Below are 26,582 nucleotides of genomic sequence, written 5' to 3'. Positions count from 1 at the left end.
ATCGTTTTTCCCCCTAAGCTGGCGTCTACTCTCAAAGCCTTTTCTACCTCTAGGGTGGACCCATCTGCCAGGCGGATACGTGCCTGTATTTCCTCCGCTCTTCCCCGGATCGTCCATTTGCGTACGCAGTCCTCACTCATGAAGCTACGAGTGGCTCCGGCATCGATCGTGGCGGGCATCGTTCGTCCGCCAATTTCTACCGTAGCGACGATCCGGCCACCGTCCACCTTCAGTGGGTGTCCTATTGCTGCGTTCCGTGTGTATTGGCGCCGACCCGATCCTGGTCTGGACGACGCCGTTGTCCGTTTCCCGTCTCCGCGCGGCGGCAACACTTCCGACTACTTCGGCCCCGGCTTCCACATACCCAACAAAATAAGACAGGGGCGTTGGGACATTCCCTGGCAAAATCCCCTTCCTGTGCGCACCTACGACACGCCCGTCGCGGATCATATCCGTTCCCGGTCTCTTGGCTCATCATCTGATGGGCCACCTCTGCGTGAGTTGCAGCGGGTGGGGTGGAGACCCTGTCGTCCACAACGGTCGTCCCGGATCCGCTGGGTGCAGACCGGAACGGATTGAGATGTCCCGACACCCTGACCCAAGGGTTGGCTGCCTGAGTACTCCGCCCTCTGCCTCACAACGGTTTCGTATTCTACGGCCAGTTGAGTTAGCTGGGATAGGGTAGAAAAGTCTTGCCGTCGTACTGTTCCTTGAACGCTTCACCTACGCGCTGCCTCCGGGATCGGATCTCGTCCTCAAGCCTCTCGAAGTAACGAGGGGCAAGAAAAACTCCAAGAATTCCCTCCTAAACACGGCCCACGGCACACCCCTTAGCCCACTGCTCAGAAACCAACGAGCAGCCCTATCGCAGAACACCTAGCTCATTGCCCGGGCATACGGTCGTGGGCTATACCATAGGTGATAGCGCGCTCCTCGAGGTCCTCTAAGAACCCAAGGGGGTCGGAGCGTCCATCGTACCTCATACCCCACTTCCGAACCTGCTCCGGGACATTGGGAAGTGGCCTTGCTTCCGATGGATGGTGCGGCCTAGTGTAGCAGGGACCACCACCCGGTTCAACAGGGGACCTCCCCACCTCTGCGTTGACCACAACTGCCTCCGCGCCCGAGATGGTCAAACTCGGGGTGGGCGCCTGCAAAAGCCCGTACTGCTGGGAGCTTCTGAGGTCAGGTTCCGACTTTTGCCGTGGCCGTCCACCAAAGTCGGGTGGGACGCCCCGACCAAACCAAACCCAGATCTACCTCTACACACCTACACCATCGGGCCGTGGCCTCGCTCCAACCACACTAGCGGGCCGTGGCCTCGCACCAACTCCACTACCTAAACACCCTATCTCTCTGCCGGGCCGTGGCCTCGTACCACTATCCTAACGGGCCGTGGCCTCGCACCAACTACACTAGCGGGCCGTGGCCTCACACCAGCTCCACTGCCTAATCGCTCTAACTTTCTGCCGGCCCGTGGCCTCGTACCACTATGCTAGCGGGCCGTGGCCTCGCACCAACTCCACAACCTAAACACCAACCGGCAATGCCCACCCCGGAGCCACAATCTCGTATCGCATGCCCCTCGTTCGAAGTTAGATCGAACACCGGTTAGTTCCGATGTTAAGGTAAGCCAGGTTACCAGGAAACAGGGAATAATCCAATACTTTCTAGATAATAAGAACGTTGGCACTTTATTCACTATTATTCATTCCGACCTTATCGTAAATCCTAAGCTAAACCCTGCCGCACTGTTTTCTGGAGCGCTAGAGCTCCACTATACCATCTATGATTTCGTTTATCTCGCGCAGCACTGCTACGCACCCTTAACGTTCAATCACAAGTGCCGGCACGCTCGCCGGCAAGCCATGCGCTCGCTTCGGCTGCTCAACTTCGCCGCGAGCTTTCGCAACTTCGCCTCGGAGCTTTCGCTTTTCGCCGCCGAATTGAAGTTGCGCTCTCAAAGACGGTGTTGAGCAACCGATCGACAACGCACGGTTGCAGCGGCGGCCGGCGGTTAAATTCAAACTCACTATTTAAATCAATTATAATATTCGCGGCTCCTTGCCTCTTTGCTACTAATCGAACTGCTTATATTACTGATGGCTCCTTGCCTCTTATTTCACTAAGATATTAACCTAATATAATTAATACTTATAACTAAAGAAAATTAATACGTTGTCCTGCCAGCGGCTCCTTGCCGTAATTTGGCGAAAGGGATGACGGCTCCTTGCCGTGAAAACTGTGGGGTGGCTGGTCTCATTAGCCGCCTCACAATTTATATATAGCAGCTTAGAGATATCCTGCAAGGGAATAAGATATAAGCTTCAATGTTAATAGTATAAGGAATGCAACCAATTATATACCGTACCTGAAGAGAGAAATGTCCGGCTAAATTTTCGATGATGGGGAGAGTTGGTACAATAGCCGGCACAGGCGGATGCAGGCCATCAAATTACCAAAATGTGGGAGACGAGTAGGTGATCGTCTCATGGTAGGTAGGACTGCGGGGCAAGAATGGGACTGGACCCAGGGAAACCAGTTCCGTAACACATGGTATAAAAAAGACAAATCTGCCTAATTGTAAAGGAAGCAATTTATAGAACTACATGTATATATAGTCACAACTGGAGAAAACTTTACTTAGTCAATTTTTGTAAGAAGAATGGTCGGCTCTGAATTACGAGAATAGTAAACATATATTTACGAGACAAGTCGATTGTGGTTTCGCAGAATTCCAAGAAAGATTTGATGTAGGTATTTCATTCCTAACTTTCTTCTTTCCGTTCAATGAACGGGAGTAGAGAAATTCCACTAAACAATGAATTTGTTAATTCCGTTTTATTCTCATCTTTGACTTCCTTGACAGCTTCGGATGCTGTGTGTTCATCGTCTTTCTGACGAGGTTCCCCTTAAAATATAAAAATATCTCACTTATGGGTCTTATCACATTGCTTTACCGAACTGTTTGATCCTTTAAAATTACTAGTTTGTACAGTAGGCCCATTTACGTCCATTTTTTTCTACCAGACCATGACCCCGAAAGCCCACTTTAAATTCTAAAAACTGTGGTATTGTTTTAATATTAAACTTCTTATTTAAAGTTGCCGCTTACCTTCGTGGATATATCACCTGTTTATGGTTACCATAGATTGGGTGTAGCGCCTGCGCAGTGGTGTTATAAATTTATGATTATAAAGTTAACGATGCTTTGGGATTTGGAGCTGTATAGAGACAAAGGAAACAAGATGGAAAATGGTATAGCATATTCTGTTTTTCCAAGCATAAATCGGATGCGGAAGCGAACTACCACAGTTTTGAGCTGGAGACTTTAGCAATTATATTTGCACTGCGAGGATTTTGAACATATTTACAGGGAAGGCGTATTAAAACTTCGACAGACTGATACTCTTTGACTCTTTGGTATATCTTAACCCGAGAATTGGGAGGTGCAAGAATTTGATTATAAGCTAGCTCATAAAGCTGGTAAAAAAATGCAACATGGTGCCTTATCAAGAGTTAATAATACGATTATGATAACAGAAGCGAATAGTTTTGAAACGAACTTAATTATTCGTCAGAATAAAGATAGAGAGCCACAAGATGCTATGAAATTGTTTGATAAAGGCGAGCTTAATTTGTTTAACCGGAGCAATATAGTAGTGTATCGAAAGACTAATGCAAAAAATATTAATTTATGTTCCTGAAAGAAGGGATGACCATGTTTTGTATGAATACTAGGAAGAACTGGCGCATATTGGAAGATACCAAATGTTAGACGCCATTGTTAAATACAACTGGTTTCCTTAAATGAAAGCCAAAGTTATTATATTGAAAATCATTATCATTACGCTCATTAATCACTACGGAAGAGAATAGTAGAGAAAAGATATATGTATTTGCAGTAGTAGATAGTTTTACAAAATTTGTTCGACTGTATAAGACAAAAACAACAAATAACTGTGAGGTTATAAGCTCATGAAAAGATTATTATTGATCATATAGCAGGCCGAGTTGTATAATATCTGTTCGGGGAAGCTGTTTTACATCGGCGGAGTTCGAAGACATTTTACGCGAAGCAATGTGAAACATTTCAAAATAGCAACGGGTTCTCTGAAATCGAATGATGGCAAATTGTGGAACCATTGTAGAACCAACAAGTTTCCTAGTACAATGTTATTTGGATTGGCTCAGAAAGGAGATGTTAATTATGGATAGAAAAGTTAGAGAAGATGAGACGGTTAGATACAGTTAGTGAACAAAATTCGGAAGAGATTAGAGAAAAGATAGATAATAATCAATCAATAGCGCAGACCAAGAATGAAAAATATAATGTCAAGAGAGAAAATACGAATACATATAATGTTGGGGATTACATAATGTAATGGTGTAAGACTTTGATAGATATAAACAAGGGTCCATATACTACAAAAAGGTGTTAAAAAATTACAGACTTTTGGTCAAAGATATTGATGGCTTTCAATTATCTGGAAATCCTTAACAGTGTGTTTGGAGGCTCAAAATATTTAATGCTGTTTTAAATAGACATTATAAGTAAACTTAATCTTGCGCAACATAATACTATAAAGGTAAAAACTCAAAAGATGTTGTAAAAACAACAATGTAGTATTTAATTTTATTTTAGTAAGTATACGAATATATAATATACATATCACTTATTTTTTGGACAGGATGTGTAATATAATAGTAGTTAAGATTTTCCTTTGCGTGACTTACGGTTTTAATGCCAAAGCGCAGGTCACATTTCGTCGCCGCAAGATAATAGAATTTTTTCTACGCCTGTATTTTCGTTTTGTGGATCCGGGTTCATTGACACGTTTATTATAATTTTTTTTTTTTTTGTTTGTAATTTTCTCTTGGTTTAGCTTGCTTGCTGTTACTCACGAATAGAACTTATTTCGTTTCATTTCTTATTGCGTGAATATTAATTAATTATTTAACTAGCCTCGCAACGGAGCGATCGCAACAGCGAGTAGATTGAGTTCTACAACCCCGCTATGTTACCACTTTTTGCCGCTCAATCTGGGACTCTAAGGCGTGAAGGGGCTTGGCATTAACATGACCTAAGCCCCACGGAAGTACCACCAGAGTAGGTTGAGTGCTAAAAGGCAGGAATGCTGACCCAGCATTCAAATAGAAACCTCTATTTCATGTGCATGCAAACTAATGGACAGTGCGAGTCCTTGGCAACATAGTGAACACTGTGAGTGGAATAAGAGGCTAGGAAAATGTTGCCCTTTCTTATAATAAAACAATATATGTTACCCATCACACGAAAGCTAAAGCGTAAGCTTAACAAATAAAGGAAAGGGAATATACAATAGCAAGGACAAGGAAGGGAAATAACAGAGGAATGCCTGAGCAGACGGAAGATGAAAGCCGGAGTTCAATGACCATTTATAAAAAATATGGCTGTAAAAATTGCAGAGTAGGAGTGCGAGGATTCACCTACATTCCAAGTAAAATTTAAGGACATTAAACCGTGAGTTTGGACTGCGTGAGCAGGGGCGGGTCGAAAATTTGGACTTAGCTAAGAATATGGACCAAGCTAGAAACCAAATACCCGCGGCCCCAGAGCCCAAAGTCCAGCTCGAGCTGGCCGGAAGGGACAGACCTTCCAAATCCGAGTCGGGTTCTGGCTTAATTCTGGCAACACGGACAGTAAAAGTAATGAGTCAAGAACTTCTCGCCCCGTCGAGGGAATCCCAACGGGGTCAACCCGCCGACTAACGGAAGCAAGTAGGCATGACATGCATATACGCTCTCCTTCTGAGCGAAGGAATTGATATTAATTAAATGTCCGGAGGCAAGGACTCTTGTCTGAATCTGAAAACACACTCGTCAAGAGGCGTCAGATATGTTACTGATGCGGTCAACAGAGTGAGTCCGGATCCTACGGGCATTTTCGTAACTCAGTGGGACTAATGCTAGGAGGAGACGAGCTGCGGAGGTAAGCCCGGCCGCGAGAATCTGCAAGATAGCTAGCGATGGCGAAAGGTCTGAAGAAGAGAGCCCGGACAGTGAGGACGTCTGGCCAACAGACCTGCAGCCTGACTGCAGATACTTCTGAAAGAGTAGTTGGCGCAATCCGAGGCGATTAACGGCGTGTCTCATATTGCCAACCATTGGATCTTAATGAACGAACCTATAAAGCAAAGGTTCCATGCGAATAAGATCGCGTTGCAACGCGTCACCGACGAACAGGTGGAGGAATTTCTCCGGACGGGATGCATTGAGCCATCCCAAGGCCCGCAAAGCACGCAGATCGTGCTTATGATGAATACGAGAAAATCGCAGATGTGCATTGACTACAGAGTCCCGATAGAGAAGAGTAACAAGCAGTATCAGCATTTACGGTTCGAGCCCGGAGCTTTACCCACGGAAAGTTTACATACCGCAAGTTTAAATTCCAAAGGGAATTTGACTCCATAATGGGGCCAGAAATACATTACGCATTTGCCTATCGCCATAGGCGCGCGAAGACAACCTAAAGGAAAAGTTCAAGCACTTGAGAGAGACTAATTTAGGAGAATCACATGGACTACGCAAAGTGGCTAGCAAACCAGAGATTTAATGAAACTGCATCAGTATCTGGGAATGGCGACGTGGTATCGTGCCAAATTTTGCATCGAAAGGAAGAGAAGGTGTGGTCGTGGGACACAAAACAGCAAGCTGTGATGGTATAACTCAAGAACCGGAACTCAGCCTCGCTCCTTGAATGTCCAGACTTCGACAGGAAGTTCGTATTGCAAACCCTGTCCCTACACAGACGATTGACGAAGAGGAACGTGTTAATGCAAAAGCCAGTAGGAAAGTCTCGATTGAATAGATCAACTATTTGTCCTCCTCCGGGCCGAAAAAACGTAAGTAGCGGGTATATTAGAACATCAGGGCTATCGGGCGAAATAATGAAAAATTAAATCGAACGCGATCTTATCATTTAGTTCTGTTTTTATCGTTCGGCAAGCAAGGCCGATCAGGGCCGATCCTTAACCTCAATTCGGCGAGACCTCCACAAATTTGAACAGCCCCTACCGATCGCGAGCTTTTACGAAGCAGTCCTACCGCCGCCCACGATTTGTGTAGTTGCCGACCTGCCAAACTCCGTTGATGAGAAATTCGATTTTAAGTTTAAAATTAATAATGGCACCTGATAATGAAGATTCTCAAAAGATTCTTTTGGGTTCTGTTATGAAAATACTTTCGAATTCACTTCAGATTGACTGCGAAGCCAAGAAAGCATAATTTCTAAAGCAGTAAGGAGTCATTAAGGAAGAGTCGAAAGCCTTACTAAAAACAGTGAACTCAAGAAAATTAGTAGTCATTTCTACGCACGAGCCCGTGTTAGAGTTACAGTTTCCTCAAACAATATTCAATACAGAATTCTATCTGTTATAAAACTGTACTTATTATTGTTTAGGATCCTTTTTTCTGTCGTATATTAATAAAATCTTAATGATTGCGCTCTTTAACTAATCATCGAAATAATCTTAGTGTAATATTTATACATAAATTAACCCCAAGAAAAATTTACTTAACCAACTAAACACTTATTTATATAGCCGTATCTTTTAAATGCTGATTAATGGATAATTAAGAAGATAATTATAAGCAAGGTTATCAGTTGGGATATTTCTTTCCTTTGTGATGATGATAACAGACATTATTATATAATCAGATTGGTGTCTTCTAAATTCAATTGCAATACAGTGTACATCCGATTTTTCTCTGCGGATTTCGTGTGGTTTTTCATGTGGCTGAGATTATTTATCGGTTAGTCTGGTAGTGGGATTTTATAGAAATAAATATATATTGCGCTTCTTTAGGTGCATCGATCCAAATATCAATGTTGTGGCCGCTGCCATGGGTACAAAAATTAACTAAACGAGGCATAAGTAAGCCACGGCTTGTGAGCAGCTCTGCATCCGGTCTATATAAAAGCATCACTGTCAATCAAAGTAATAATTTTAAGAGTAGAAAAGTAGTCAAGTACTATTTTATGGTGATTTATAGCAGAATGGGCCAAACGCATCTCAAAAAGTATGGTCAAAGACAATATAAACACTAAGATGAGTAACGCCCATACATTTGAATGTGACGCAAAATTTCTAGCCTGGCCTTTCATCTGGCCTTTGAGGCTTCGTACGGCATGCCTGCCGACTGGTTGTTCGTTCTCCAAAGACCAGACGAACGAATGTCGAAGTCGCGGCTTGCTGATGCTGACACGAGCTACGAAGTTAGTCGCCAGCCTGCCTTCAGCAAATCTGGTCGATGCTGCTTTGCGTCGCTTCGTTTTTATTCATAAAATGCATGCTTTATTTAAATGATATATTACCCTAGATATTAACAAATAATTTTACAGGAAAATTTAAGAACTTTTATAAGTTTTACACAAGGCGCTTCTTGCGCAATAACTATGTTAAGAAAATAGCACACATAGATTGATTTCACTTTTCTTTTTGGACAGTGTATGCTCGAGAAAAGTTCTTGTCTCAGCCAATAGCGAGCGTGCACCTTTCGTTGTATGCGTGAATTATACATGCATAAGAACTTTAAAGTATGTATGTATGTGTTGATATTCACTGCTCTGGCTTTAGCTGGCAAGAAATTAATTTTGTTAGTTTTCTAGCGCAGATCATGACCTATCCCAAATTTGTGTTGATATATGAATGCATTTTGTGTACTGAAGTTGGCTCCGCAGATAATACCCGCGGGTCATGACCCCATTATAATTATAATGGTCTCCTCGCGGTGTTCCCTGCGTACTTTGTTCTTTATAATTCGAACAACAAAAATAATAAAATAAAAAAAAATAATAAAATAATTAAATGTATCTTTGAAAAAATAATAAATATGTTCATTAAAACTCTATTAACTTAATGTCCCGATTTGCAATTCCAAAGAATGTTTACACACAGCAGAAGCAGTAAGATACTATTAGTACATTGATGATTTTATCTACAACGCAAGGTAGAAACAGGGTGCACCTATTACTATGCAGTTGAAAAGCATCAACGCCCCTATCAACGTCATCATATTTAAAAGGATATGGAACGGAACGGATACTGCCGAATGAGCTTGTGTTCTTATTCAAATTGGGTCATTTGAAGCTCAACGTCCTAGGCAAATGTGAGCTTCCAACAAAACATTACCTGCTATTTCTAAATTTCTAGCCTGGCTTTCTAACCTGTCTTTTACGATTTCACACGACATGGCAGCCAACTGCTGTTCATAACGACGAACGAATGCCGAAGTCGCTGCTTACTGATTCTGACACGAGCAGCGAAATCAGTCGCCAGTCTGTCTTCAGCAAAGCTGGTCGATGTTGTTTTGCGTCGCTTAGTTTTCCAAGTACATTGAGCAAAAAAGTTTTGAGCTTACAATCGAAACAAAGCACTCTTGCTTTATCTTGATACCAACGATGCCTTTTACAGGAAAATTTAAGAACTAAATCATTTTTACACAAGGCGTATCATGTGCAATAACCATGTGAAGAAAATAGCATAGATAGATTGATTTCACTTTTGTTTTTGGACAGTGTATGCTTGAGAAAAGTTCTTGTCTCAGCCAATCGCGTGCAAGCATATTTTTGTCTGTATACGTGAATTATGCATGTATAAGAACTTTAAATGTGTATATATATATTTATGTATATGTTTTTATTCACTGCTCTAGCTTTTGCTGGCAAGAAATTAATTTTGTTAGATTTCTAGCGCTGATCATGACCTACCCCAAGTTTGTATCCATATATAAATGCATATTGTGTAATGAGGTTTGCTCCGTAGCCAATATGTATTTTTAAGTCGATGCAAGTATTTATATAACTTCTTTATATTAATTGATTATTTTTATTAATAAATATTGTTTTTAAGCGATACAAATTAAAATATGAAATAAAAGAGCAAACTTGTTGTCTTAAAGATAAATTTTATAAATTGTCTTTTTTAATTGAATTATTTTGTATTCGAACTATAAAGAACAAAGTCGCCGCTAACTGAAGGTTGGGTCCAAATTCATATTTATTTATATAAATTATTATTTGATTTGTATTTTTATACCTTAAACTCAATGAAAATGGGTAAAAAGAGCATACTGTATTTGTGCAAAATGCAAATGTATGCAATAGGCAGAAGAAAGCATCTCCGACACCATAAAGTATATATATTCTTGATCTGCATCAACAGCTGAGTCGATCTAGCCATGTCCGTCATCATGTCCGTATGTATAAACGCAAGGATCCCATAACCTATAAAAGCTAGAGACTTGAAAAGAGCGAGAGAATTTAAGATGTATGTGCTCCTAGTGCCTGCGAGCATCGAGTTTGTTTCCGATAATCGATAACCTACTCCGTTTCCAAGCAATCGATAAAAATCGATATCGATATCATGTTTTTTGGGCAGTTTAAAATAGAATATATAAATGCATTTGATGTTGGAAGAGGGTACAGGGTATCCCCTAGCGGGAGCTCCCGACTAGAGCCTCTTGTTTAGCACTCTTTAATTTCTTAATTGGAAAATAAAAATAATATAAATTTAATTCAAAGACATCATATAATTATTTGTATAGACTTAAAAATACATATTTTTTACGAAGCCAACCAAGTTATTTCTTTGCCAGTCAGAGACTTTTCCAGAGCAGTGGATAACAACACATTCAAATGAGCTATGTATATCCACACACATACAAACATAATTGATTGCACGGCCCTCATAGTGCCGAAGCTGAGAGCACATTCTATTTTTAGCTTTTTTGCTCTCTCGGCTGTGAGAGCGCAATGATACAGATTTCGTTTGCGTTCTCAATTTTCAAAAAATCAAGCTACATAGAAACATTTTATGTATGGCGTTACTCATGTTACTCTTTATATTGTCTTTGGTTAATAGTTAATATATTTAAAATTTGTTACCGAAAGTTTAGCAGCGCATCCCCTTATTAAGACTGAATACATCTTTTTAGGTGACAGCAAAATGAATGCCCGTAAAAGGAAACTATCAAACTACTAAATGTGCGACATCGTGGGCTCCCATCCCCAGCAGCTATGCTCAACGGCACCCGGAGTGTGTACTATACTCTACCCCAATATGCCATATTTATACTACACTTGTCAATCTCAATTTATCACAGTCTGTTTAACTATCTATGAAGGCGGAAACCATAAAATCATAAATCTAAATGTGGCATTGAAAATGACTACGAAAAGCATATAGGTCAAACTTGTTCAAATTTCTTAAATACCCGAAAGTTGCTTAAAAATACGTTTAATTTCCTATATATTTTGAGCAAATAAAATATGATCTTAAAAGCTTAAAGACTGAACATTAAAAAATGGTTTTATTTATTATAAGAATCTTCTTATTACATAAAGATATAAGCGATAGATGTGAACAATAGGTAGTCGACATATTATTAGGATCCACACGATAAACATGCATCCTTGTTTTCAAGGGAACAAATCATTTGTGCCATTCTACGCTCTCGTTCTATATCTGACTCGTTTGTGTCTCCCATTTCCATCGAAGCATGTTGGTCAACAAAATTCTGTGCATTAATTTCCACTACAGACACATTTTTGTCTACAGTAAATTGTATAGCATTTGCAGCTGGTTTTGTGCGAAGATAATACATGCCTGTTTTAAGGCCCGCTTTCCAGGAATAAAAGTGGATTGATGTTAATTTTCCATAGTTTGGCTCAGCAACATGAATATTAAAAGATTGACTTTGATCAATAAACGCCCCTCTATCAGCTGCCATTTTAATAGTTGACTTTACCGATATCTCCCATACGGTTTTGTACAAATCCCGGATTTCTTCGGGTATAGATTCTATATTTTGTATAGATCCTCGGCTTGCGATAATTTGATTTTTCATCTCATCATCCCACAAATCAAGCTCCGTTAAATCACGCAATAAATGAGGATTTACAACTTGAAACTCACCGGACAATACTCGTCTTGTATAAATGTTTGAAGTGTAGGGCTCGAACGACTCATTGTTGCCCATTATTTGCGCAGTGGATGCTGTGGGCATGGGAGCAATTAGCAAAGAGTTTCTAACACCGTGCTGTTTTATGGACCTTTTAAGATGATCCCAGTCCCAAAGATCTGTTGGTGATCTGTTCCACATATCATACTGTAAAACTCCCTTGCTTACTGGACTTCCAATATAGGTTTCATACGGGCCATCCTTCTTGGACAATTCACAACTAGCTTCCAAAGCTCCATAGTAAATAGTTTCAAAGATTTGTTGATTCAAAAGAGATGCTTCTTCGCTTTCATACGGAAACCTCATCAGAATTAATGCATCTGCAAACCCTTGTACACCAATACCAATAGGGCGGTGCCGTAAATTTGATTTTTTTGCCTCTGGCAAGGGATAATAGTTTATATCAATTATTTTATTCAGGTTTTTGGTAACAATTTTAGTTACATCTTTCAGTTTTTTGAAGTCGTAAGATTTTTCGGCCGTCACAAACATGTTTAGGGCTATTGATGCTAAATTACATACAGCTATTTCGTCTGGCGCTGAATACTCAACAATTTCCGTGCATAAATTACTGCACTTTATAGTTCCAACATTTTGTTGATTGCTTTTTCTGTTACACGAGTCTTTAAAAAGCATGTAAGGGGTACCAGTCTCCACTTGAGATTCAATTATGGCAAACCAAAGAGATTGAGCCTTAACAATTCGATTCTGTCGCCCCTCTTTTTCATATTTGACATACAATTTTTCAAATTCTTCACCCCAAACATCTTGCAGACCGGGGCATTTGTGTGGACACATCAACGACCAATCCTCGTTGGCTTCAACCCGCTTCATAAAGAGATCAGGAATCCACAAGGCATAAAATAGATCCCGAGCCCGATGTTCCTCTTTTCCAGTATTTTTTTTAAGGTCTAAAAATTCAAACACGTCTGAATGCCAAGGCTCCAGGTAAATAGCGAATGCTCCTGGTCTTTTACCACCACCCTGATCGACATAGCGTGCCACATTGTTAAATACTCTAAGCATTGGTACCAAGCCATTTGAAGTACCATTTGTGCCGGAAATAGAGGTGCCCTTTGCTCGAATACAATGAACATTAAGACCAATGCCTCCTGCCGATTTGGAGATCATTGCGCACTGCTCTACTGTTTTAAATATTCCTTCAATAGAATCCGATGCCATTGTTAAAAGAAAACATGATGATAATTGGGGACGGTTTGTGGCAGCAGCAAAAAGCGTTGGTGATGCATGTGTAAAATAACGTTCCGATAGTAAATTATATGTTTCAATCGCAGAATCAATATCATCACCATGTATACCAATTGCGACACGCATTAGCATGTGCTGTGGTCGTTCCGCTATTTTGCCATTAATTTTAAGCAAATATGATCGCTCAAGTGTCTTAAATCCAAAGTAATTATATCCAAAATCACGATCATAAATTATTGCAGAGTTCAAGCGATCTGAATTATTTGCAACAATGTTGTAATGATATTCAGACACCATAGGAGATGTTTCATTAGTTTCCCTGTTAACGTGCTTATATAAATCTTCAAAGACATCTGAAAAGAAATTATTTAACAAATAAGCTAAAAATCGTTCATATTGTATTTTAAAATTATTTAAGTAACTATCGCGTATGATTATGTAGTCGTAATAATATGACTACAAACTAACTCTATACACAACCTGAAAACATAAGATTACTAACCAGACAACATATACATAGATTTTACAGCTAGGAGACACTGTGTCTCTCAGCTCTTTTAATGCTCTCTCGTTATTTTTTAATGTAATTTAAATGCATGGGTATGTATGTGTTTGCACAAGAAAAAAGCACACAAATTAAATTTTTTCAAATTTATGTGCCATACCTTGCCTGCTTATCTATCAAAAAAGCATATGGCTCCGTAACTTTCTTACTCTTTAAGTCGCACCCAAACAAAAACAAAGTCGATGCTGTCTTTCTATATGTTGTTTGGTTAGTGATAAGACATGACATCGCAAAAAAGCCATTGGCGGCATTGTTAGTAAAATATATTGGAAGCCATACGAGACTCTCCTTAGAACAATGTCGTTATAGCCGTATGACTCATCAGCAACTTGTAACGATTTTTTAATTTTGCTTTTTTTTTTGTCTATTATCCTATTGAGCAGCATAGAGCACAATAACTCTAAACTCATTACATGGATATAGATGTATGTTCTTTCATTTAACTTTGAATGTAAATGATGCAAGTAGAACATTGCAAAAACAGCATGGTAAAGGCCACCGATAAATAGTCATTGCTATAACATTATTAGTATGAATAATAAATAATAATATTTAACAGGTAAGTATATATTTATTTTTTTTTTATTAATCTACCCACTAAAAGTTAGCTCTAAGAAATTGAAAGACTATCTAAAAAATAGAAAAAACATTAGCAATTCAAATGATTGAAAATTAAATTAATCTAAAATAACAAAAGGTAAAAGGTACAAGGTAATTTGAGGCGGTGAATAATATCCAAAATATGTTCGGTAGACTAATAACTTACAACACCATGAAAGTCAATTAGCACGCTCATTAGTACAAATTTTTATAATATAATTAAGATGTGGTTTAGGTAACAACAGAAGAATTGATTTGTAATTAATTAATAAATAGAGTGTAATGGTAAATATACAAAATGTGCAAAACCAGACTGTTGAGAGTCATATGAAGACTAGGTCAGTCCCTATCTAAATAACGCCTGAAATAACTTTAATCGGGGAATTTTAATTTAACTTAGAATCTCAGTACAAGGCGCTGTAGACTTTAGCGGCAGTTGAGCTGCTGAATATGCGTGTGCCAGAATTAAAACAAATGCTGCCCATAAGAGGATAGCCCTTGTCATTCTGATGAAGAATAGTTAATAGATAGTTAATTGAGTCAGTACTAGTGGGTGAATATTAGAACGAAACTTAAAGCCCAAAAGACAACGGCTGACTTGGTTTAATTGGCCTCAACGTTTTGAACAATCATGTGCAGAGGCAGCAACTTAGAATCAAAATATATTGGGTACGAATAAAGAAACATAATCTTGTAGTTATTTTGTTGATGTTGATAGTTATATATAACAAGAGGTTCTAGTCGGGAGCTCCCAACACCAAATGCAGTTCGAGCAATGCGCGCGTTTGAAGATATAAAAATGTATTTAAAAACAAGTAAGAGTTTCTAGTCGGGAGCTCCCGACTAGGGGATACCCTGAACCCTCTTATTCCAACACCAAATAATTTTGACACGAGTTTTAAGTTGCTTGGCAAACACAAATTCGAGTCTACAACCAATCGCTGGTTGGATCCTCAACTTTTGCAATTGCCCTCTACTTCTGTTCAGACACCTACGCCTTTCTTGTCCCTACTTAGCAACTTGGATTTATCTCCAATCATGTCTTAATCGCCTTCTCCGAGCGATTGTCCAATTACCCCTGTTTTAACCCCTGTAAAAGTACCAGTAGAGCCCAAACCTGATCCTGTCCCAGTTATCCAAACTGCCTCAGCCCCTCAGCTTGTTAAAAACAATCATGGTGCCTTTCTAGCTTCTTCAACCATGTATTAACTGCAGCCCCATCAGCGCCTACTTTGACGGTTGTTGCCCCTCTAACACTTCTAAGTCATTGGCAGCCTGTATTGCTAGCAAATCTTCTGCTAGCGTGTCAATTACCAAACTTATTTTCTCCACACCTCGTGAAATATCATCATTCAAATTAATGTTTCACATAATATTTTCCCAATCATTTGTGATCCCAAATTTTGGCCTCCGCACATGATTGTTTTTCGAGCTCAAACTAAAATAACCAGCCTGTCACCCTTCCAATCCCTTTAATACAGGGTACCATTTCTACCCCAAAAAAACTAACTTCATCTTCTGACCAAATCTTTATTCATGATCAGAATGCAAGAGGTCCCATTTCAAAGAATAAATATCTTTACATGGCCACCATTTACTTCGATTCGGATATTATCGCATTCTCAGTAAAATGGTTATAATCAACCATATCTGATTTTGAGGTTTTTTCGAATAATTTTATTTTGCTTAGAAATAATCGAGGTGGTGGGGTGTTAATTGCCGTTAAAGCTACTCTTCAGTCAGAACTTTTCTGTTTTGGTACGCCTACTGACGCTAATGTTGTCACAGTTAAAGTGTCTTTTCCTACAGGGAATGTCTATATTACATGCTCTTATGTCCCTCCTTCATCTGATATTCAAGTTTATATGAAATATATTACTTGTATTAAAGAAGTTTCTTCACACGTGCGTGATAATGACCTATTTATGGTGTTGGGTGATTTTAATTTGCTGAACATCTCGGTCATTATTCACTGCCAAAAATTATCTAGTGCCGTCAGCACATCATGACTTTATGAACTGCATGCTTGATCTTTCGTTGTTTCAAATCAATTCAATTTCTAATCATTTGATAAGAACACTTGACCTCGTATTTGTTAATAACTACCTTATTTCTAATGTATCTAGGTCCCCTTCTTTATCTCTTATATCCTTTCTCTCCACAAGAATGGTGGATAGTCTGTTATACAAAATTACAGGGGCATTGCATAACTGTCCGCTATTCCTAAATTATTTGAAAAAATAATCACATCGAATTTGCAGCATTTCTGCAAATCAGTTGCTTCCCCTGTTCAACATGGATTCGTAAAGAATCGGTCAACTACGACCAATCTGCTTGAGTTTACTTCTTTGGTAAATTATGTAATTTATACTGACTTCAGTAAGGCCTTTGACTCTGTGCACCATGTTTTCTCTATTGAACTTTCTCTAACCCTAATAAAATCATTGCTTTCCGGGTACCTTCGAAAAGTCGCTGACCATTCCCAGCTATGAGCAGGTGCATAGCTTGCCGAACAAGCTGTAAATTTTTCTCTTTGTGCTATACACTTAACACTCTTTATATCTAGCTTACATTTCTTTACTATTAGCAATCATCTTACTTTATTTTTTCCTATTTCTTGTATTTTCTTAATAAATATAAGTTTACTTTACAACACTTTTTCTTCCTACTTACACCCTTCTTCTTGGATGTAGGCTCTAATATCGACACTGACAAAATTAGTTGTGGAAAGGGTCACAGCTGGCCGGACTTGGCAAACAAAACACCTCTATCGGTCGGTAATGCTATTTAGAAAATTGCTTTATTTAATTAGGCTTTTAACATATAATATCATTATCATTATTGCATAATGTTTGGAATAATGAGGAAGACTCGTTTTGTCGACCATTATTAAAAAAAAAACGAGAAAGAAGGACAATCTTCGGCACGCCAAAGATCTAATACCCTTGCAGACCCAACCTTTTCATAATGCTCATAGTTCTTTACCCCTATCTAAGAAGTACCGGGAAAATAGTAAATGCCGAGTTTGGTCAAGATATCTTGATAAACAAAATGTTTTTTCATACAACTTAATTTTCGACCGATCGTTCCTATGGCAGCTATATGATATAGTGGTCCGATCTTTATAGGATTTTGCATATATATGAGGAGCACAGTAAAACTAACAAATGCCGAGTTTGGTCAAAATATCTTGAAAAACAAATGGTTTTTTCATACAAAAACTTAATTTTCGACAATTCATTCCTATGGCAGGTATATGATATAGTGGTCCGATATTAATAGGACTTTGCACATATATGAGGAGTAAAGTAAAACTAATAAATGCCGAGTTTGGTCAAGATATCTTGAAGAACAAAATGTTTTTTCATACAAAAACTTAATTTTCGACCGATCATTCCTATGGCAGCTATATGATACAGTGGTCCGATATTAATAGGATTTTGCACATATATGAGGAGTAAAGTAAAACTAAAAAATGCCGAGTTTGGTCAAGATATCTTGAAAAACAAAATATTTTTTCATATAAAAACTTAATTTTCGACCGATCGTTCCTATGGCAGCTATATGATATAGTGGTCCGATCCAGCTGGTTTTCACATATGTGCTGCGTGCAACAGAAAGAGGGAGTTCTGCAAAGTTTCATTAAGATAGCTTTAAAACTGAGGGACTAGTTCGCATAGAAACAGACAGACGGACATGGCTATATCGACTCGGCTGTTGATGCTGATTAAGAATATATATACTTTATGGGGTCGGAGATGTCTCCTTCTATGTGTTACACATTTCACGACAAAATTATAATACCCTCTGCAAGGGTATAAAAAGAATAAATAAATAAAATTGATGTGGTGTGCTATATCTGTTTTCTGTATGTCAAAGTCTTTGTTACTGTTCTTCTTAGGTAATAAATATACATATGTATATACAAATGTGAGGTTTGTGTGGAATTCATGTTAACAAGAGGAATTATAATTATGTATTAAAAACATTTTGAAGAGTGAGAAATAATAGCGGACAATAATAATTAAATTAGAATGACACGTGAAATGCATTTATCGGAAGCAGGGTTTGATAAGGGGCTTGCTGGTACCCGGCACAACAATTGCAGAAATCTCTATGAGTAAATCTGTATAGAAATACGATTGCCAACTTTCTCAAGAATGTCGATAATTACGGTAATATTAAGTGCTGCGGTCTGATAAATGAGCGGTGTAAACGGGAAATTTCACGAGCTGCAGTTCAAACGGGTATATCTTTAATGCAGATCAGACGCCATTTAAATCTTAATATACATAACATACATCGAATACAAGTCCATTTAGTTTAAGTAGAAAACAAAAACGTTTTAAAGGCATCCCGAGAGCCTGTACCCAAGGTAATGAAACGTCACTTATGTATGTGCTCGTTTGGCATTTGGTGAAAACTATAAATTTTATTTTTTCGGTAAAAAGAATCATTTTTGATGGCCCACACTTAAGTCGTAACTATATTTATATTAATAACAAGTAAGAGGTTCTAGTCGGGAGCTCCCGACTAGGGGATACCCTGAACCCTCTTATTCCAACACCAAATAATTTTGACACGAGTTTTGAGTTGCTTGGCAAACACAAATTCGAGTCTACAACCAATCGCTGGTTGGAGCCTCAACTTTTGCAATTGCCCTCTACTTCTGTTCAGACACCTACGCCTTTCTTGTCCCTACTTAGCAACTTGGATTTATCTCCAATCATGTCTTAATCGCCTTCTCCGAGCGATTGTCCAATTACCCCTGTTTTAACCCCTGTAAAAGTACCAGTAGAGCCCAAACCTGATCCTGTCCCAGTTATCCAAACTGCCTCAGCCCCGTCAGCTCCTGACCGCAAAGGTAGACCTGCGCGCAATATTTCCCAGATTGTTAAAAACAATCATGGTGCCTTTCTAGCTTCTTCAACCATGTATTAACTGCAGCCTCATCAGCGCCTACTTTGACGGTTGTTGCCCCTCTAACACTTCTAAGTCATTGGCAGCCCGTATTGCTAGCAAATCTTCTGCTAGCGTGTCAATTACCAAACTTGTTTTTTCCACACCTCGTGAAATATCATCATTCAAATAAATGTTTCACATAATATGTTCCCAATCATTTGTGATCCCAAATTTTGGCCTCCGCACATGATTGTTCACGAGCTCAATCTAAAATAACCAGCCTGTCACCCTTCCAATCCCTTTAATACAGGCCATAAATATCTTTTTATGGCCACCATTTACTTCGATTCGGATATTATCGCATTCTCAGTAAAATGGTTATAATCAACCATATCTGATTTTGAGGTTTTTTCGAAAAATTTTATTTTGCTTAGAAATAATCGAGGTGGTGGGGTGTTAATTGCCGTTAAAGCTACTCTTCAGTCAGAACTTTTCTGTTTTGGTACGCCTACTGACGCTAAGGTTGTCACAGTTAAAGTGTCTTTTCCTACAGGGAATGTCTATATTACATGCTCTTATGTCCCTCCTTCATCTGATATTCAAGTTTATATGAAATATATTACTTGTATTAAAGAAGTTTCTTCACACGTGCGTGATAATGACCTATTTATGGTGTTGGGTGATTTTAATTTGCTGAACATCTCGGTCATTATTCACTGCCAAAAATTATCTAGTGCCGTCAGCACATCATGACTTTATGAACTGCATGCTTGATCTTTCGTTGTTTCAAATCAATTCAATTTCTAATCATTTGATAAGAACACTTGACCTCGTATTTGTTAATAACTACCTTATTTCTAATGTATCTAGGTCCCCTTCTTTATCTCTTATATCCTTTCTCTCCACAAGAATGGTGGATAGTCTGTTATACAAAATTACATGGGAATTGCATAACTGTCCGCTATTCCTAAATTATTTGAAAAAATAATCACTTCGAATTTGCAGCATTTCTGCAAATCAGTTGCTTCCCCTGTTCAACATGGATCCGTAAAGAATCGGTCAACTACGACCAATCTGCTTGAGTTTACTTCTTTGGTAAATTATGTAATTTACACTTCAGTAAGGCGTTTGACTCTGTGCACCATGTTTTCTCTATTGAACTTTCTCTAACCCTAATAAAATCATTGCTTTCTGGGTACCTTCGGAAAGTCGCTGACCATTCCCAGCTATGAGCAGGTGCATAGCTTGCCGAACAAGCTGTAAATTTTCCTCTGCCGGGTCGCTTACATTTCTTTACACTATTAGCAATCATCTTACTTTATTTTTTCCTATTTCTTGTATTTTCTTAATAAATATAATCTTACTAAACAACACTTTTTTTTCCTACTTACACCCTTCTTCTTGGATGTAGGCTCTAATATCGACACTGACAAAATTAGGTGTGGAAAGGGGCACAGCTGGCCGGACTTGGCAAACAAAACACCTCTATCGGTCGGTAATGCTATTTAGAAAATTGCTTTATTTAATTAGGCTTTTAGCATATAATATCATTATCATTATTGCATAATGTTTGGAATAATGAGGAAGACTCGTTTTGTCGACCATTATTAAAAAAAAAACGAGAAAGAAGGACAATCTTCGGCACGCCAAAGATCTAATACCCTTGCAGACCCAACCTTTTCATAATGCTCATAGTGCTTTGCCCGTATCTAAGAAGTACCGGGAAAATAGTAAATGCCGAGTTTGGTCAAGATATCTTGATAAACAAAATGTTTTTTCATACAACTTAATTTTCGACCGATCGTTCCTATGGCAGCTATATGATATAGTGGTCCGATCTTTATAGGATTTTGCATATATATGAGGAGCATAGTAAAACTAACAAATGCCGAGTTTGGTCAAGATATCTTGAAAAAAATGTTTTTTTCATACAAAAACTTAATTTTCGACCGATCATTCCTATGTCAGCTATATGATATAGTGATCCGATATTAATAGGACTTTGCACATATATGGGGAGTAAAGTAAAACTAAAAAATGCCGAGTTTGGTCAAGATATCTTGAAAAACAAAATGTTTTTTCATACAAAAACTTAATTTTCGACCGATCGTTCCTATGGCAGCTATATGATATAGTGGTCTGATCCAGCTGGTTTTCACATATGTGCTGCGTGCAACAGAAAGAGGGAGTTCTGCAAAGTTTCATTAAGATAGCTTTAAAACTGAGGGACTAGTTCGCATAGAAACAGACAGACGGACATGGCTATATCGACTCGGCTGTTGATGCTGATTAAGAATATATATACTTTATGGGGTCGGAGATGTCTCCTTCTATGCGTTACACATTTCACGACAAAATTATAATACCCTCTGCAAGGGTATAAAAAGAATAAATAAATAAAATTGATGTGGTGTGCTATATCTGTTTTCTGTATGTCAAAGTCTTTGTTACTGTTTTTCTTAGGTAATAAATGTACATATGTATATACAAATGTGAGGTTTGTGTGGAATTCATGTTAACAAGAGGAATTATAATTATATTATATTATATTATAATTATATATTTTTAAGAGTGAGAAATAATAGCGGACAATATCAATTAAATTAGAATGACACGTGAAATGCATTTATCGGAAGCAGGGTTTGATAAGGGGCTTGCTGGTACCCGGCACCACAATTGCAGAAATCTCTATGAGTAAATCTGCATAGAAATACGATTGCCAACTTTCTCAAGAATGTCGATAATTACGGTAATATTAAGTGCTGCGGTCTGATAAATGAGCGGTGTAAACGGGAAATTTCACGACCTGCAGTTCAAACGGGTATATCTTTAATGGAGATCAGACGCCATTTAATTCTTAATATACATAACATACATCGAAGACAAGTTCATTTAGTTTAAGTAGAAAACAAAAACGTTTTATATGCATCCCGAGAGCCTGTAACCAAGCTTATGAAACGTCATTTATGTATGTGCCCGTTTGGCATTTGGTGAAAACTATAAATTTTGTACCCATGAATTCCAGAAAGTATTATTTCGGTAAAAAGAATCATTTTAGATGGCTCACACTTAAGTCGTAACTATATTTATATTAATAACAAGTAAGAGGTTCTAGTCGGGAACTCCCGACTAGGGGATACCCTAAACCCTCTTATTCCAACACCAGATAAATTAATAAAAAAAAAAAGTTCCCTTGGCAGGGCTCGAACTCGTAACTGACCGCATTACTTGCTGTCGACTCTACTCAACAGCCACACCAGAAAAAAAAAAAATAACACTTTCCCCGGTAGGGCTTGAACTCGCGACAGACCGCACCACCTGGTATGCCTCTACTCAGCAGCCACACCAACAACAATTAAGTACTTATGATAAAAAAAGGAACTAAAATAACATTACAAAAAAAAGATGCAATTACCATGCTGTTAGAATGCGAAGCAGACGCGCATGAATGTGTGTGTGTACATGTATACAGAAATTCTTAAAGCTGCTGCCCCACTCAATTGCGCAGTTGCATATAACTTTGATTTTTCCTAACCGATCTTTATGAAATTTTCTACAGTATATCTTATTGTACTATAGAATATTTGTGTATTCTGAAAAAGTCAATTGCATTTAAATTGTGGTTTAAATTGGTTGGCAATAAAAGTTGGGTTATTAATTTGATTTATAGCTGTGGGGTGATAGCGGGGAGGTGGCGATAGGTATGAAATGAAAGATACTTGAAATATCTATAATATTCTAGAAGCAACATATCATGTTTGGTGGCTCTATCTCTTATTATTTACCCAATTTGTTCAAAAAAACAGGATGTCGATATCGATTTTTATCGATTGCTTCGAAACGGAGTAAGTTATCGATTATCGGAAACAAGCTCGATCTGCGCGGGAACTAGGAGCACCTACATCTAAAATTTCATCATCTAAATCTCTTATAGGTTCTGAGATCCTTGCGTTCATACATACGGACGGAAGGACGGACAGACAGACGGACATGGCTAGATCGACTCGGCTATTGGTGCTGATCAAGAATATATATACTTTATGGGGTCGGAGATGCTTCCTTCTGCCTGTTACATACATTTGGATTTTGCACAAATACAATATACCCTTATACCCATTTTTAATGGGTTCAGGGTATAAAAATTAGTAAAAAGGATTCTGACGGGATTTCATCCATTTGTTTAAGTTTGAGAGCCCGACGCTTAGACATCTAAGTAATTCAAACTCTAGTCGTCACGATTGCAAATTTCACATATGAAACCTCTCTATATATATGTACATATGAACCCTCTCTATGTATACACTTTCTGCCTATGATAAAACTTTAGTACATTTCTTAAAACTTCAAAGTTCTCATCATTCACAATCTGTTAGGTAGTCCGTATGGCATTATTATCTGGAACTGTAATATTTTAAAATGTGAAAAGTCTAAGAAACTTACATTATGTTTATAACTAAATTAACTTTTTTAAATTTTATTGAGTTAACGATTTGAGCCGCAAGTTCACAGTCTTATCGAACTTAGTGCGTGAGCATTAGATATTAAAAGTTTCTTAAACAGTTTAAAACAAGGCAAAAAAAATAATTTTGTACGCGTGCGTACAAATAGTCTTGGAAAGGATATGACAGAAATCTAGTTTGTATATACAATTACCTGAAAAAACTTTCCTTGTTTCCTTGTGAAGATTGGAAACTGCAATTCTAGCAGCTAAAAGTGCATAGTCTGCATGATGGGTTGTTAGGCTGGCTGCTATCTCCGCTGCTAAATTATCCAGCTCCTGTGTTGTCACACCACAGTACAGCCCGTTTATGACTTTAAGAGTAATTGAAACCTAATTTAAAAGATTTAATATTCTTAAACATGAACGTATTCAATATGGAATATAGATAAAGGTAAAATGCTCTAGTCGCGAATAACCGACTAAGAAACCCTTAACCCATCGCCAAACTGGAGTAACAAATAAGTTCGTTTCCCTCTATATACAAAACAAGTAAGAGGTTCAAGTCGGGAGCTCCCGACTAGGGGATACCATGAACCCTCTTCTTCCAACATCAAATGCATATATATATTCTATTTAAGAAGCTATATGTCAAGTTTGATGACTCTAGCTTTTATTATTTACCAAAATTGCCCAAAAAACTAGATATCGATCTTTATCGATTGCTTGGAAACGGAGTAAGTTATCGATTATCGGAAACAAACTCGATCTGCGCAGGCACTAGGAGCACCTACATCTAAAATTTCAAGTTTCTAGCTCTTATAGGTTCTGAGATCCTTGCGTTCATACATACGGACAGACTATATACAATATACCCCTATACCAAAGACAATATAAGCACAAAAATAGATAAAACTAAAATTAGGTAAATATTGCGCTGTCAATTAATTTTTTGCAAAATGCAAACACAATTCCAAATAAAGCCCAAGCTACCGAACGGTACTTCAAATTCGATGAAATTTGAATGCGTGAGTCATTGATATGCAATGTACGAATGCGATTTTGCGTTTTTAGCAGTTTACATCTTGCCTAATTTTGCAATGCCTGGTCAACGAGCTAATGAAAACCTTATTCAATTAATTTATGTCCACTACCACAAGGGAAATTCTACTAAGGAATTGGCGGAAATGTTCTCAATTAAGCTAAGAACTATTTATAATATTACTAACTGCGACGAAAAAGGAAACAGATTGAAATTAAAGCACTCCGGAGTCTGTACATCGTCGAAAGGTGTTCGTGAGCTGCGCATTTTCAACGAAGTGATGACGAAAGAGTTTTACTTGGACAATTTAAAGAATAAATTGCCATAGAGCGCAATAAAGTGTGATTTTGTAGATCCCCAAAACCCCAATAAACAGAGTTACAAGCTTTATGAAGACAACGACCCCAAACACAAATTGTTTTTGGGCAGGACTTGGCTACTGTATAATTGCAGCAAAGTCATTGACACCCCTGCCAAGAGTCCCGACTTAAACCCAATTGAAAATTTGTCTTTCCCAAAGAAGGGTGTGGGGAAATGGAGCCCAACTAATAAAAAAAAAAAAAAAAAAAAACTCTCAAGGCCATTCAAGAAGAGTGGACAAAAATACCCGAAATGTATGATCTGCATAACATTCTTCAGTCAATGTCTTTTCGTCTGCGGGCTGTAATGGATGCTAATTGCTACTATACAAAAAATAAATAGTACCACAATAGCTATAGTTTCCGTTTAAAAATTAATTTGTGTGCTGTTTTTTATTTTGCAAGCAATCACTTGACAAAATACATATATATAGTTTATGGGGTCGGATGTATATTCTTCTACGCAATGCATATTAATGACAAAATATGTAATAATACCATCTACAAGAGTATAAAAACGGATTAACTCAAAAGAATAGTACTATGTGTAATAGAAAGATTTGACTTGTCTTTGTATAAAAGTCATTTTTTTTACTGTACGCAATACATATTTCAAGTCAATTTATTAACTTAACTTTTATTATAATTTGATAGAAAAATGATTTTGATAACAACTTCATCAAAAATATTTATATATATATATATGACAAAAATATTCCAAATGATGGACCTTTACAATTTTTATCTAGATAATCGTAGACTATATTGTGTAGGGACGTTAGCTGGTAGTGACTGAAAATTGTTAATAAATATGGGAGCACAGGTTTTTCATCTACTAATTTCTTAAGTAATTTGTTTTGAAATGAATGTTTGTAGTTCCATAATTACATAATGTGTAACTTAAATACTTACAGGATCAACAAAGTCCATATTTAAATTATAACATAGCTTCTGCACTCTAGATGTAATTTTATCGAAATGAATTTCCTCCTTCCTTCCATCTAAATAATAGAATATATGTTGTTACACACGCACAAAATAAATGTGCAATATATTCACCTCTTTTAATAACATATAATTTTTCGGGCTTTAGGGACTTTGATTTCATCATTTTAAATATTCACAGTTTTAGGAATCCAAGTCGGCTTGCTTATTACACAAAAATGGCGCCAAAATGTTGTGTTGTGCCAATTTACACCTTTCGATAAATACAAAATTATTAAACGATAAAAATGGATGATTGAGAAATATGTCAATCTGTTTCAACAACTACTGAAAAGTGTCAAGATAGCGTTCAGAAAACTACTTACCTTTATACATGGACAATTATTATTGCTGAATGTTCTACTACTTTAGGATACGAATAAAAATATCAAATCCATTTATCATTTTAATGATTATACAATTAGCTTTAATAATTTACATATGATGCTATTACGAAACAAAATGAAATTTCTGCTAAAC

The 26,582-nt window shown here is 37.8% G+C and overlaps 1 protein-coding gene and 1 long non-coding RNA gene across 2 annotated transcripts; both read right to left on the bottom strand.

Annotated features, from left to right (window-relative positions):
• Window positions 1-1,695: 1,695 nt before the first annotated feature.
• Window positions 1,696-4,328, bottom strand: LOC116650227 (uncharacterized). Its single transcript, XR_004303204.2, has 4 exons — window positions 3,116-4,328; window positions 2,644-3,066; window positions 2,372-2,577; window positions 1,696-2,303 (listed from the first exon to the last, which is right to left on the bottom strand). It is a non-coding gene; the product is annotated as an uncharacterized lncRNA (long non-coding RNA).
• A 6,997-nt stretch (window positions 4,329-11,325) lies between these two features.
• On the bottom strand, window positions 11,326-26,333 carry RnrL (Ribonucleoside diphosphate reductase large subunit). Its single transcript, XM_002060327.4, has 4 exons — window positions 26,178-26,333; window positions 26,031-26,119; window positions 23,933-24,110; window positions 11,326-13,565 (listed from the first exon to the last, which is right to left on the bottom strand). Exons 1-4 carry the CDS (start codon window positions 26,227-26,229, stop codon window positions 11,428-11,430), a joined length of 2,457 nt encoding a protein of 818 aa, XP_002060363.1. The 5' UTR covers window positions 26,230-26,333; the 3' UTR covers window positions 11,326-11,427.
• Window positions 26,334-26,582: the final 249 nt, after the last annotated feature.

Source organism: Drosophila virilis, unplaced genomic scaffold (genome assembly GCF_030788295.1).
Source record: "Drosophila virilis strain 15010-1051.87 unplaced genomic scaffold, Dvir_AGI_RSII-ME tig00002355, whole genome shotgun sequence".
Classification (NCBI taxonomy): Eukaryota; Metazoa; Arthropoda; class Insecta; order Diptera; family Drosophilidae; genus Drosophila; species Drosophila virilis.
This window is presented reverse-complemented; position numbering and strand designations above follow the sequence as displayed.

Excerpts from the sequence above, each read along its gene's own strand:
- RnrL (XM_002060327.4), bottom strand. The coding sequence starts at position 26,229 with ATGATGAAATCAAAGTCCCTAAAGCCCGAAAAATTATATGTTATTAAA. Across the intron at positions 26,120-26,177 it reads ATTATATGTTATTAAAAGAG|ATGGAAGGAAGGAGGAAATT; the intron begins GTGAATATATTG and ends TCTATTATTTAG. Across the intron at positions 13,566-23,932 it reads AACAAGGAAAGTTTTTTCAG|ATGTCTTTGAAGATTTATAT; the intron begins GTAATTGTATAT and ends ATTTCTTTTCAG.